This window comes from Erigeron canadensis, chromosome 6, assembly GCF_010389155.1.
Source record: "Erigeron canadensis isolate Cc75 chromosome 6, C_canadensis_v1, whole genome shotgun sequence".
NCBI classification, from domain to species: Eukaryota; Viridiplantae; Streptophyta; class Magnoliopsida; order Asterales; family Asteraceae; genus Erigeron; species Erigeron canadensis.
Window position 1 is genome coordinate 33,709,558 of NC_057766.1, and position 15,081 is coordinate 33,724,638.

The window sequence follows — 15,081 nt, forward strand, 5'->3', positions numbered from 1 at the left end:
CTCATATTATTTGTGTATGCAAAGAAACATATATGAATGTTTTATGTTAGATGTATGTTAAATACCTCAGCTTTGAAATCCTTATGAAATTGATCCTTAGCATCCCAGTATATGTCAATTTCATCTCGATTAAGCATCATGATGTTTGATTTGATAAAAGCTGTGTTGAACATCGCACGATACATGATATTTTCTTTCACCATATCATCATGTAAGCTAATACACTCCAACACAACATCACCTTGAATGTTGCATTTAATATCAATTTTAACAAGTTCACATTCTGCCTACAGTGCATGCCACACATCAGAAAGACAACCATGTTATATACAAGTGAGGGTGAGGAAATATCACTAAGCTGAATTATTTAGCAAGACAAGATAGAAAATAACCAGATACATCAAGAGATATATGATATATTTCAGAAAAGATGGTGCATAGAGAGCTAGAATTTCAACTTTAATCCTACTCAATGCTGAAAATGAAGTATAACCTTCAAAACATACATTGCTTGAAAATCATATACCCCATTTGCCCATACGATCTGCTACAATTAAAAATATATTATTACACTTTTCTAAACATGCAGGTACACATTGATATTCCTAGATTGTCCAGACTAACTTTTGTAAGCAGATCAATTGTATAGATATCATTTTAATAATTAGAATTCGATCACATGCACAATCATCCACAAAAATCTGACTATATAAGGAATTGAAAAGGATTTTTAAGAGGGAATATCATTTCTTGTTGTGAAATGAACCAAAATGAATTCCTTATCAATGGATCAAAGCTATAAAGGAAAACGTAATAATGGTTTCGTTTAATTCCCTAGAAGTAAGCAAAAAGAGTTCCTAAAATAAATTATTAAAAAAGCGCATAAGACCCTACGACCATTAAAATATCATACACCTTCCTAAAGCTTCCATCATAATTCAAAAACTAAATCTTGAGTAACAATATACTGGCTCTCCATGTAACTAAACCATATATATATACATATATATATATATACATATATATATAATAGGGGACATATTAATTGCTTTTGGGTGCAGCCTAGTAACTACAATTTAAGACCTGCAAATTTCTACTTTGCTTCGTGCCATATTTATCAATAACTATTTATATCTAAATTTAAGTCAATCTTCAATTTATATAAGAGTTTTCCAATGGACGAGTCAATTCATCAAAGAACATACTCTACCAGGTTAGCTTGATGAATCTAAATTGGTAGTTATTTCCTTTTTAAATCATGTATCACACCATAATCATGTTTTTTTTACTTTCATTAGATACACTAGATATTCAAGGTGAACATGTTGATAGATGATATCGATCTTAATGGTTACCTGTAAAGTCAATTGAGATACAATTGAGATACACTATAAAATCTCAATCTTATTGTGTCTATTGTTGCTCAACAATCATAACAGAGAGTTGTGCTTTTCATATATATATAAAAAATAATATGTGTTTTGAATAGATTATAAACAAAGAGGTCTATATAATTACTTCAGGACCTTTTTTTTGTGTTCCATCAAAACAACGAAATTTATCTTTTTAACCCATAAGCTGGGCACGAGCACTCATGTTAAGACCAAATATATGTGTATATATATATATAATATACTAATTAATGTGACATTACTACTAAGCCCTAGGCATACATCTAATTCCCTAACAGTAGTGTTATAGCCCAAACCTACAGAGTGCCATCTATTTACAACAAGTGTCATACGTAATATGTATTGACACACAATTGAAGCGTAGAAAACGGCATAAACTTCATAATGCCAAATGGATGGTACACTATTTGAATTATCCAGCATTAACTTGTACTAATCATATGGGTCCGAAATTGTGGCAGATGGCTCCAGGTTGCTGCAAGTGCCTAAGGATTGCTTATCTAGATAATAGATACACTTCATTATGCTTTTTGTTTGTTTTGTAAGTGTACTTGGTCAAGTACAATCTGTATGTGTGTGGAGACATGGGGACCCTTCATTATATCCTTCATGGAAGATTATAACCATTGCACTTTGTACTTTGTGAGATGATAATAGAAATTTTGCTTTTCGAAAAAAAAGGTTAATATAAGTTACAACATGGAAGCATACAGATAAGCAATAGACACTAAACAGAGTACTTGTATGATAAATCTATAGCTTATTATCTTTAAATTTTTCATACTATAGCATTGCCTCTAAAGAACGCGACTCAAGCTCCCAAAGGATGATCAAGAATGATTTTCAACCTTCGTCTTTTAAATTCACTTACTTCCTCAACAACACACAAGAACTACTTAATAATCATCAACAACTACCTAAAAATCCTCGCCGTAACTTAGAGTGCAACAACCAAAACCAAGAAGAATATTGTTGCTTCAAAGATTATAGATGGCATATAGGTGATTCTATACGACCCACAACTTCAAAATAAAGTAGCTCATGCAATACTATATGTGCTACATCCACATTTACACGACGCACTAGTTCAAGGCAAGTAGATTTTGCATGACCTTTTCTAAAGGTAGTACGTGCATTCAACAAATCACAAATATCAGCTAAAGTTAGCAGATTTAGAGTGCCTTGGACCCATAATCATTAAGCATAAGAAGCCAAACTTCATAATAAGTAACACGGGAAAAAGATAGGACATCTTACCTGATTGTAGCATCGGATATTCTTACGTCTTCTTGGAGTTGAGAATAAAAGTTTGGGGTTTTTATCAACATGCAGCAAAGGATCACGCCCATAGATCCTGAATATAGGGCAGCAACCACCTTTTCCATCAAAATCTGGAATCATTCTCATTATAACACAATCCAAAGTGAGTGCCTTCTCTGTTGGGGGCCATTTTGTATCAGCATTCCTCCTTAAGACATACTGTAAATACCTCAACTGAGAAGGTACAGGATTCATCGGTAACATTTCAGATAGCAAAGCCTGAGGAGCCTGCTTATGCACCATCTCCAAGGCCTTGTTATGAAAAGTAAAAAAATTTCTGTAAAGCGAGAGAGCAGCAACCATGAATGCCAAAACAGGCCAACCACCAAGCTCGGAGTGCATAATAAGAAAATTTTCTTGTGCAAGTGAGAGCCAGTTTTCAGTCGATTTTAGAAAATGGTGAATCACCTCCATTGAGGGCAGTGGACAACCTTCATATTGCGGTGGATAGTCGATTTTAGTTATATTCTCATATTCTGACAAAATTGAGGCAATCCTGCTTTCTTTCTCTTCCTCCCGAAAATCAAGAATCATGATTGAAGATTCAGGATAAATTTCCTTAAACTGACTTATTATGTTTCCCACATAAACTTTATAATCTTCTTGTTGCGAGGTTTCAGTGAAACAGCACCCAAAGACTATACACCAAACATGTGCATCATCATATACTAAATTGGTACATAGACTGTACACAAAATGCTATTTTCTAGTCCACATGGAAAATATAAATTAAGGATAAATGCCAAAAAAGCCATGTAGCGAATTGTCCACCTATGTAACTATATCTTTTAAAGTCCATTCAAGTAATTATTTAACTTTAGCTAGGTAACTCGTCAACAAAATCATTTAGTTTACCATTAAGTTCAATTTTTATCGAAAGGCATCTATGTTTAGATGGCTTAAGATGTGAGCATATGACATATACATCATGAGATGCTAATGTATTAAATCTAATTGGAAACTTAATGTAGCAAAGAAAAGATCAGAACTGTAGCTGGTTGTCCAATTAAGTAATTATAAATTCCAGATACAATTCAAGTCATATACCTCCATCCCAATATTCTAATTACCTAAGTATACATTGGAAAGTTATAGTAATTAATTGAATGGATAATGTAAAAACAATTCAATAGTTACCCAATCTCGTCTTCTACGAGGTATTGGGGAGGTGAGAATGTGAGATGTAGTCTTGCCACTACCCAAAGGTGGAGAAGCTGCTTATAGAGGACCTCCGACAATTTTGAAAGAAGTGAGGATCAAACCTTTGACCTCAGTATCCAAAGGCGGTTGTTTTACTTAAACTGGTGGTATAATATAGTTAATTGCCATGTTTTACACTTAGACACGTAACTAATTAAGGAATGTCATTTCCTAGAGTGCCATTACATTGTACCATCACAATATAGCTTAGAACCAATAGAAATTTCATTTAATCTAGTACTTAGTAGAGACTCAAGTCTCTTTGGGAGAATCAATCCCTAGCATTCGTGAATTTTAGATATATTTGGTACGATTTAGGAGTAGATCAGAGAACTAAATTGATAATAAAAGAAAAACAATTTAAAATATCATACTAAACTACTCCATGCATCAAAGGGATGAATAATCAAGTACCGTATATTCTTTCAAAGACCCAAACAAGTCCATCAGGGGGCTTCTTGGGCAATAATTTGCGTAACAATGCCATTGGAATTCACTAGATTTTGATCCCTAGATAGAAATTTGATAAATCCCCCAATCTTTATAGAAGAACATTTGTGGTTTTATGTGTTTGTGTGTGTAAAAAAGGTGTGTGTATATATAATCTTTATGATGAATATCACGTGAAATGAATGAGGTTTTGGTTGTATGAAGAATCTAAGAATGGCAATTGATTTGTATGAGCTTTGAATTTGTGTTTGTGTAAATATCATTGCTCCAAGGGTTTGTGTTTTGTATGAAAATATTTTTCGATCTCTAATAAGAAATTTGGGAAAACAAGTTTAATTTTGGGAAAACATGTCTATTATCTTTTGAGTGATTATCATATTTTTCCTCCTTAAGTTATAAAACAACATATTTACCCAATGATAATATCTTATATATACCCAATTTAAATCTAAAAAATCTCACATTCATCTATTTTCACTAAATAAATAAACAAACTCAACAGAAAAACAATGAATAACTTTGTTTTCAATCTATCATTAGAGAGTTTGTTTATTATGAAAAATATAAGTTTAAAAAAATTAATTTGATGCTTTGACGTTATGATTCGGTAGTTAATAATTTTCGATAAATTATAGTTTAGTCTTTTTTAGATGATTATATATATAATGTATATCTGTCTCGATCTTATAAAATTATAAATCACACAAATTCTCGAAAACAAATAAAAGGGTGCCCACGCGTTATGGCTGTAAGTGATGGTTAAATGCCTTATTGTTGCACGTTAGATAAACCAAATATAATCAGACATTCCTATGTATAGATTTAACTCATAAATAAAAAAATTCCCTATATGAAAACATGAATTATATACTGTAAACATGAATTATACACGGGCATTGCACAGACATTAAATATTATTAGATACTTGCTCAAGAATAAAACAAGATACAAAGAGTCATCGATAAAAGGATAACATTGGCAACTAAAGTAAAAGAAAAATATATAATGTAAAAATTCATATTTGTTTGTCCAACTTTTTCTTTGGAAACCAACACATACTAATCGCCTTTGATAGTTTTGGCAAGGTGTTAGTCCCAACTATTACTAGATGGGTGCTGAAGACACCTCTATGTCAATGGTGAGTGTACTTTGCAACACAATCACTTAATCTGGACGTGACCAGTTTAGAGTGATTGTGTACCAGGTAATCTGGAGGCTTACTTATTAAGGTGACAATGTAAATAAGTAAATACAATGCAATAGATCTAAGTGACAAGTATCTATATTGATGAGACAATATGTATTTTTCAAGTGTATTTTATTTATTGATTGTTGAATAAAATACAAGGTTGTTGCGGAACCAAGATGATACAAAGATGTAAATATCCTAACAACCTATGAAATACAATTGATCTATACTTGGAAATTCTCCTAACAATCGAAACACTTAAAGTTGTGAAATGTTCCTTTTTGCGATTGAGAGAATATTGCACAAGTTCACCAATATTGCAGAATGTATGTGTTTGCAAAGTTATTGAAATGCTTGGGCAAGGACCTCTATTTATAGTCGAAGTATGAGCATTGGGATCTCAACTTCGAAGTACAAATATGGTTGACAGCACACAAAAGTATTAGTAAATAATCCTTTGTGTGTGCTAAATAAAGTAAGACAAAAGGTTACTTTATTCAACCACTCTACATCTTTGCACTTTTATCCACAGACAAGATTATTGTCCGGTTAAAAGGATGTAGTGTAAAAGGTCTTTCTTGTAATCAGTGTAAAGCTTTGTAAAGGCATTTACACTGGAGGATCTCCAGTTGATTGATCTGGTGAAATGTCAACTGGGCTTCACTGCCATTGCCATTCCCTTTCTTCCACTTGTTGTCTTCGACTTCAACTGGAAGGTCTTCAGATTTAAGTCTTCAGATCTCAACTGGAGGAAGTCATCAGTTGCTTAAACTGTACGATGCAACTGGCCTTCTAATATTTTGGACAATTCTTCATACTCTCCAGATGCAGCTGGAGAGCTCCAGTTTTATAGTCAAAATTGGACCTAACACAAGGTATACGTACTCCCCCGATCCAAGGACACTTGAATTCAAACATTTGCATAAGATTTTTGCGGCTAAATCTAAAAAGACAATTTGATAAGCAACATTAGTTTGCATTGAAACTTCATGTAATTGACGGCTACCGACAACCAAATGAAAAAATAACTAAAGTTTTAAAACACCATATATTGCATCTTATAAACATCATTATTGTAATAATCCTAGTAACGACAGTGTGTCTAAATATATTTTCAAAATTTATCAAACGTTGTCATGAAGAGAATGTTCAAACTTGAAATAAAGGATACGAAACTCTAATGTGAAAAAAAAAAAAGAAACCTATAAATCTGTTGATGATGAATCAGCGTGATTAATAACCAAATATTGTATAGAAACTTACATGTACACTCCTCAATAGAGTTTGAGTTGAGATAAAATATATCATATGGAGATCATTGTTGAGTATATCATATGGTGATAATAGGGGGCCGTGAGTTGAGATCGAAATGACGGCCGGCCGCAACCGCCGTCGAAGATGCGAAGGGATAGAAAGTTGGGGAAGGCGGTGAGGAGTGTCGTGTAAAGGGTAATTTAGTCTTAATGGGTAGATGGGATATAGAGATGTATTATGATGGAAGGTAAATTAGACATATCATATTCTTAATTACTTAAATTGGGGGTTAATTTCATTTATAAGGGAATATAAATTATTAATTACTTAATTTTGTTTCCCAGGTTAAATGGACAAGTAGCATTTATCAGAAAGAAAATGAATAGATAATATGACAGATTAGTTACAAGGGGAAAGAAAAAGACCATCGAGCTCATTGTAGTATGATCCAAAGGACTTTTGCAGTATTTAAGTCCATGTATAATTATTTACTAAAATGCAATTTTATGTTATTTAACCTAGGAAGAAAAGTAGAAATTTTAAGGGTAAACTACAAGTGTAAAGTCCCTCACCGATGGTTTAACCCACGAATGTAAAATACAACAAGTCAAATATGCACTAGATGAAGACTAGTATTTACGTAAATATAAATGTAAGAATATAAATAAGTAAATACAAGACTTAAGCAATAAATAAGCAAGTTAAATAAAGATGGAACAAGAAAGTAATTTTCAATGTGTATTTTATTTATTGATGTATAAACAAAATACAAGGTTGTTGTGGAACCTAGATAATACCAAAGTAAGTATCTAAACAACCTTATGAATTACAAGTGATCTATACTTGCTAAATAATCTCCTTGATCGAAATACTTAAAGTTGTGAAGTATAACTGTTTAGATTGAGAGTATTTAGGCAAGTTCACCAATTTGCAAAAGTAATTTGTAAGAGGGAAATGACTTGGTATTTATAGGCAAAATAATCTCTACAGTGATTATTTTGCCGTACAAATGTGGTTGGGAGCATTTAAGGAACTTAGGTATTTTCTTTAAATGCAATACTAAAAGTATAAGGATAAAGTCACATTGATAGTGACTTGTCACCTTTTAGCCAACCACCTTTACACGCGTGTATAACCTTTACAAAGGACAAAAGAGATATCCGGGTAAAAGCGTGTAAAGGCATAAAGTCAATTCCTCGTAATCAGTGTTCAGACTTGTAAGGTCTAGAACACTGACAAGGACTCCAGTTGTTGATCTGGTAAGTCTGCCAGTGGGCTCCGCCACATGTCAGTCTTCTTCTTCAGACTTCAGACTTTGTCTTCAGTGAGAATGTTCTTCAGTAGAGTAGATCTGGACTGGAGTGAAGTTCAGTAAGCAAATCTGGAAGACTCCTGATTTCTTGTACAAGTAAACGCTCATGGACTTCCATAATTTCTGGACAAATCTTCAGGATTGCTCCAATCTTCAAGTCTGGAGCTAGTCCAGTAAAACTAAACCTAACAACAAGGATGGTACCGGGCGAATACACCAGATTACACAATTCATACCTATTTGCAAAAAGTTACCCGAGACATACCCATGATTTGCAATTTCGCACAATTGACATACCTATGTCTAACGAAGATGGACGGATCGTTAAGTTGAGTCACGTGTCGCTCACGAGAAGGGGTATATTCGTCTAAATCTATTTTCAACCTTCTTTTTTCTTCTCATCCCAGATCCGTGTCACTATACATACATAAGTAAATAAATATATAATCTATTAATCTATATTTGACTCCATGTTTTATTATCACCATTAAAAATCTAAACGCAATCCAATCACATTAACACCATTAAAACCCACGAATCCAATCACATTACCACTTTTAAAACCCACGAAGTGAATCAGCGATTGAATATCCAAAGCTAAAAGCATACAAAATATTTAACATCTTAAAAATGTTCAACAACTTTAACATCTATATTAATATGTTGAAAAGTCAAAACAAATGTGTATATATACATACATACCCGTAGATACACACACAAGTAGATATAGATGACCCGCAACCGGATCGAAACCATCACCTGAAAACCTCATCGGAAAACCATCTCATCGGAAAATACACTTCATCGCTCCATGTACCCACCCCATTCTGAGTCACTGCCAAAGGAACCCTTTCCTTGGCGGCGGACACCCCAAAGACGGAGGTTGACGACGGCCAAAGGAGGCTATTCAAAGAGGAAAAAATGGTTTCTTAGATTTAGTTAAGCGGGGCAAAAAAATGGACATTAGATCTGGAAATTTAATGTATTCTCCATAGGTGTGTTTAGAAACCATCGATATAGTAAACCGTTGATTTTGATTCAGTTAAGCGAATATGAAAATGATATTCATGTTGGATGATGGTTTGAGAAAAGAATAAATCAGTGATCCAGCTAAGGTTTGATGTTTCTTATTTCGATGTTTATAATGAAGAATAAGTACACTATAATTCTGGTTGTTCTTATTTATTACTCGTAATATTTCTTAGTGGGATTTGTATAAATATAAATATAGATACAAATATGTATAAACATAGAAGAAAAAATGGAGATGATGATGATGGTTGTTAACTAGTTATTGTTAATATGGTTGTTATTCCTTTTGATTATGATGAACATAGAAACAGGTACATATTTTATTTATTAAAAAATCTTTTTATTAATGTATGTGGGTCAATTTCAAAAGCAGTATCTAGGATTTGTTTGATATTGCATTGGAGGGGCAGATATGGGGTAAAATAGTCGTTTACATGCTCATGTGAGCGGTACATGTGTTGGAATTTCGGATGCCCAAGACACATATTAAATTGACGTAGCTAGTATGTGATGATCCAAGTCAGGTCATACCCAATAACAAGTTAGACAAACACTTATGATATGTATTTATATGATATGATCTTTAAATAAATATCAATACTTGAAGCATTTAGAAAATGGGTTTCTAAATAAATGCACTTGAGAAATATAAGTAAATTATATGGATAATTTATTTTGAGAAATATGTGGATGTGTTTATTTGGCAAAATAAACACTTATGTGTGTTATGTATAATACATAATATGTTACATAAGGTATATAACATGTTATAATACATTTATATATATTGTATAAAAGGAAAATGCAAGTGGATTTTGAGTTGGTGAGACCCATGTGGTCTCACCTTGAGGCCGACCACCCCCACCCAAAATGCACATGCATCTGCTTGTTTTATATAACCCACTAGCTACATTGGAAACACACATATAATACATGCACTTGCTATAGTGTTCTCTCAACTCTCAAGTGCAAAAACTCTCTCTTTTTCTCTCTTGATTTTCGGCACAAACAAGGAAAAAGGGAAGGGTTTTTTCAAGTCTAAATCCTAGCATATTTGGGTGTTTGTTGGAGGCTTGGGGTATGCAAGCTTGAGGTACTTCTATCTTGAAGACTTGGCTTATTTAAGAACATCATCTTCTTCATATCAACCTTCTCATAAGCTTGGAAGAAGGTAGTCTTCTAAACACCCTATGGTTATTATTTTGATTGTATGACATTCATATACATGGATCCTTATTGTTTGGGGTTTTCTTTTATAAGTTAAAATTTGGTTTTAACTATATATAACATAATGAAAGGTTCATTTTTCCGCTGCGTTTTTCATGTTATAAGGATAATATGACTTTGATAAAACCCAAAAGACCCAACAATGGCATCTAGAGCCGGTTATATGGATGTATGCATCAAAAGTTGATTTTTTGTTTGTATATTATAGTGTCACAACTTAGCCAAAAGACCTTGTGATTGTTTATGATGTGTGGATGTGTTTGTATTTTATTTAATTATTCAATGGTTGTAATAGTTAAATAGGATTTTCTTCATTCATTTGGTTATGTAATTTTATTTATTTCATTTGGAATGTAATAAGTAGACTAGTTGCATTTTTTCCTTATAAATGTAATCTCCAAGAAGGCTTTAAAGAGTTTAGGGGCTGTTTTGGAGGCCAAAAGGAAGAGTGAAGAAAGATATTGAAATCACATCACAAAAGATTACTTGAAGCATTTGGATGCAAGATCAAGTGGGAGTTCATTGACACAAATTTTGTGTCACTTTGTCCCTAAGGTTGAGACCTTTTGACACACTTGTTTCGGCTAACAAGTGTGGTCAAATTAGTTGGCTAATGTTGTGCACTTATTATTATGTTTGTCATGTTTGTGTGGTTGTTTGATAATATTGTCATGTGGATGTTCAAAACTACAAACTAGATGACATACATAGAAGTTTAAAAATTGGTTTTATAATTGACATTAACTTGGTAAAATAAAATGAGTTTTATTAAAAGTGAATGGTTACAATTATAAAAATGGATTTTATAAAAGAACTTTGAAATATGGATTTCAAAATTTTCATCATGATATAAAATTTTAACTAGAATATAAAAACTCAAACGACCCTTTAAAAACAAGTTAAAACGCCATCCTTTATACAACACTTAATTATTTGGGAACTCTTTGTAGGATAAAGGTCACCTAATTACCTTGAGGGAACTTATAAGTTAAGGTAAATTCATTATACTTGTGGGATAAAGGTCACCTAACCATTTGTATAGATAAATTTACATGTGTGTATAAGTGAGACAACTTGATTTGGAAGCCATGTGATTAGGGTCACCGAAGCATGGTAACCAAAGGCGTTGATGGGATTAAACATGCCGACTTAACATAAGATGTTAAAACCGATCCCATACCACTAGAAATTGTAAAATGTTACAATTGTCAAACGTTGACTACCTAGTTAATTTAAATAATGGGATAAAGGTCACCTAACCATCATTTAAATGTAACGTTGGATTCTAGATTTTAATTATTAATTGTCCATGAGACATAAAAGGGTATTAACAATTAAAATTTATATTTGATATCGAAAATACTAATAAAGACTTTGTTAATCTTGTAGATGGCCGCTAACAATCCAATCAACCCCAACCCAAACGTCCATAATTTTTCACTAAGATCCATCCTTGAAAAAGAACGTCTTAACCAAAACAACTTTGTGGATTGGTTTCGTAACTTGAGAATTGTTCTCAAGCACGAAAAGAAATCCTATATACTAGACGATCCTATTCCCGATGAGCCCGAAGAAACAAATGTTGATCCCTACAATGATTGGGTTAAATATGTCGATGACTCCGTGCAAGTTAGTTGCATAATGTTGGCGAGTATGACTCCCGAACTCCAAAAGGAGTTCGAGCACCATGGGGCATACGACATGATTACCCAGCTCAAGGAAATGTTCCAACAAAAGGCAAGGGTTGAACGCTTCGAAACGGTTCGAGCGCTTCATGCATGTCACATGGATGATTCTCAACCCGTCTCAACTTATGTTCTTAAAATGAAAAGCTACATTGATCGCCTCGAAAGGCTAAATTGTCCCGTTTTAACCGAGTTGGCTACAGATTTGATCCTCAACTCCTTATCTAAGAGATTTGAGACCTTCGTGTTAAATTATAACATGAACGGATGGGACAAAACCGTTTCCGAGCTCCATGGGATGCTCAAAACGGCCGAGGCTAGCATGGGAGGAAAGGTTCAACCCGTTCACATGATCAATGAAGGCGGAAAGAAAAGGGCCAACCCCAGACCAAAGGCAAATGTTGCTAAAGGAAAGGGAAACAACAAAAGGAACAACAGAGGAACAGGAAAGGCAAAATGGATACTCCAAAAACGAAGAAGCAAAAGGTTGCTGTCAATGACCCATGCTTTGAGTGTGGGAGGTAGGACATTGGAAACGTAATTGTCCAACCTATCTCAAAGAGTTGAAAGCTAAGAGGGATGCAGGGCAAACCTCAGGTACAATATTTATGATATATATTGAGCTTAATACTGTTTTTTCTTACATATGGGTATTAGATACCGGATGTGAAACTCATATTTGTAATATGTTACAGGGGTTCATAAGAAAAAAGAACATCAAGAAGGGGGACATTAGTCTCTTTATGGGCAATGGTGCGAAAGTACAAGTTGAAGCCCAAGGAGACTATCCTTTGAAACTTCCAAATGGTTTGGAAATTGTATTGAACAATGTTTTGTATGCACCCAGTTTAACTAGGAGCATTATTTCAGTTTCCCGTTTAAGACATGTTGGATATGATTTTAAATTTGTTAACAATGATATCCATATTTCTATGAATGATGTATTTTATTTTAAAGCCATGCCTATAAATGGTATTTATGAATTGGTTCATGAAAACGCAACATATGATAACTCAATGTACTAAGCTACCACCAAGAAACTTAAATTAGATTTAAGTGAAACCTATATTTGGCATTGTCGTCTTGGCCATATAAATAAGAATCGCATACTAACACTTCAAAAGAATGGTCTTTTGAAAACAAAATCAAATGATTCATTTGATGTATGTGAATCTTGTTTACAAGGCAAGATGACTAAGGCTCCTTTCAATGGCACTAATGAAAGGGCAAAAAATTTATTAGGTATCATACATTCGGATGTATGTGGTCCTTTTAAGCCAATGACTAGGAATGGTGAAAGATACTTCATCACATTCACCGATGACTATAGTCGTTACGGTTATGTGTACTTATTAAAACACAAGAGTGAAGCTTTTGAAGTGTTCAAAATTTTCAAGAATGAAGTAGAAAACCAACTCAGCAAGACAATAAAAATTCTTCGTTCTGATAGAGGAGGTGAATACCTAAGTGATGCTTTTCAAGATCATCTCACAGCTAACTCCACCTGGAACACCACAACATAATGGTGTGTCTGAAAGGAGGAATCGAACCCTATTAGATATGGTTCGTTCTATGATGAGCAAAAGCTCACTACCTCTGTCATTTTGGGGTTATGCCATAATCTCTGCTGCCCGAATTTTAAATATGGCTCCAACCAAGAAAGTGGAGAGAACACCTTTTGAAATATGGCATGGAAGAGTTCCATCTTTGTCATATTTAAAAGTATGGGGTTGCGAGGCTTATGTAAGACATGATACCTCAAGCAAATTAGAACCCCGATCCACTAAATGTATATTTGTAGGACATCCTAAAGATGATTTGGGATATTATTTCTACGATCCTAATGAGCAAAATGTATTTGTTGCTCGAAAGGCTGAGTTCTTGGAGACTAAATTCCTTATGGAAGGAACTAGTTCTAGAACAGTGGAACTTGAAGAAGATCAAGAACCACTGACAGATACACACTTGGGTGACACTAGCTTTCAACAAAAGTATGTTGAAGATGATCAAGGAGTTGATCAAGACACACAAAACGTTCGCAGATCTGGTAGAGCTTCTTATCCACCTGAAAGATATGGATTTCTTATGGATGAATGCTATATGATGGTTTCTGATGAACCTACCACCTACCATGATGCAATGTCCAAATCGGATTCGGACAAATGGTTAGAAGCCATGAACGCTGAGATGCAATCCATGTATGATAACCAAGTTTGGGAATTGGTTAATGAACCACCAAATTCCAAAGTAGTTGGAAGTAAATGGGTGTTCAAATTGAAACACGATATGCATGGAAACTTGCTTACTTATAAAGCTAGACTTGTAGCAAAAGGTTTCACTCAAACTCGAGGGGTCGACTATGATGAAACTTTTTCGCCCGTGGCAATGCTAAAGTCTATTAGGATATTATTTGCCATAGCCGCTCATTATGACTATGAGATATGGCAAATGGATGTTAAAACCGCGTTTCTAAATGGATATCTTGAGGAAGATGTCTATATGGATCAGCCTGAAGGTTTTGTCGATCCTAAACATCCTAATAAAGTATGCAAATTAAAGAAATCAATCTATGGATTGAAACAAGCATCAAGAAGCTGGAATCGTCGTTTTGATGAAGAAGTCAAGAAATTTGGCTTCATCAAAAACGCTGATGAAGCTTGTGTGTATAAGAAGGCTAGTGGGAGCATCATTACTTTTCTAGTATTATATGTCGATGACATTCTTCTATTTGGAAATGATATTCCAACCTTGGAAGGTGTAAAAGCCTGGCTTGGAAGTTGCTTTTCCATTAAGGATCTTGGTGAAGCCGCCTATATTTTGGGGATAAGGATCTATAGGGATAGATCAAGGCACTTAATAGGTTTGAATCAAAGTGCATACATAGATAAAATCTTGAAAAGGTTCAAGATGGAAAACTCTAAGAAAGGCTTAGTACCTATTCAAAGAGGAACTATATTGAGCACTTCTCAATCCCCTAGCTCAAAAGTTGAGCAAGAGAAA

The 15,081-nt window shown here is 33.9% G+C and overlaps 1 protein-coding gene across 1 annotated transcript in view; it reads right to left on the minus strand.

The window, feature by feature from the left end:
• The window catches only part of LOC122604754 (formin-like protein 18), a 30,933-nt gene extending 26,514 nt beyond the window's left edge, over positions 1–4,419 (minus strand). Inside the window, exons 1-3 of the mRNA XM_043777623.1 lie at positions 4,347–4,419; positions 2,670–3,370; positions 66–287 (exon numbers count right to left, since the gene is read on the minus strand). Of these exons, the coding sequence (XP_043633558.1) occupies positions 66–287; positions 2,670–3,370; positions 4,347–4,419 (996 nt within the window). The remainder of the gene's footprint in view (positions 1–65; positions 288–2,669; positions 3,371–4,346) is intronic.
• Between the last annotated feature and the right edge of the window lie 10,662 nt (positions 4,420–15,081).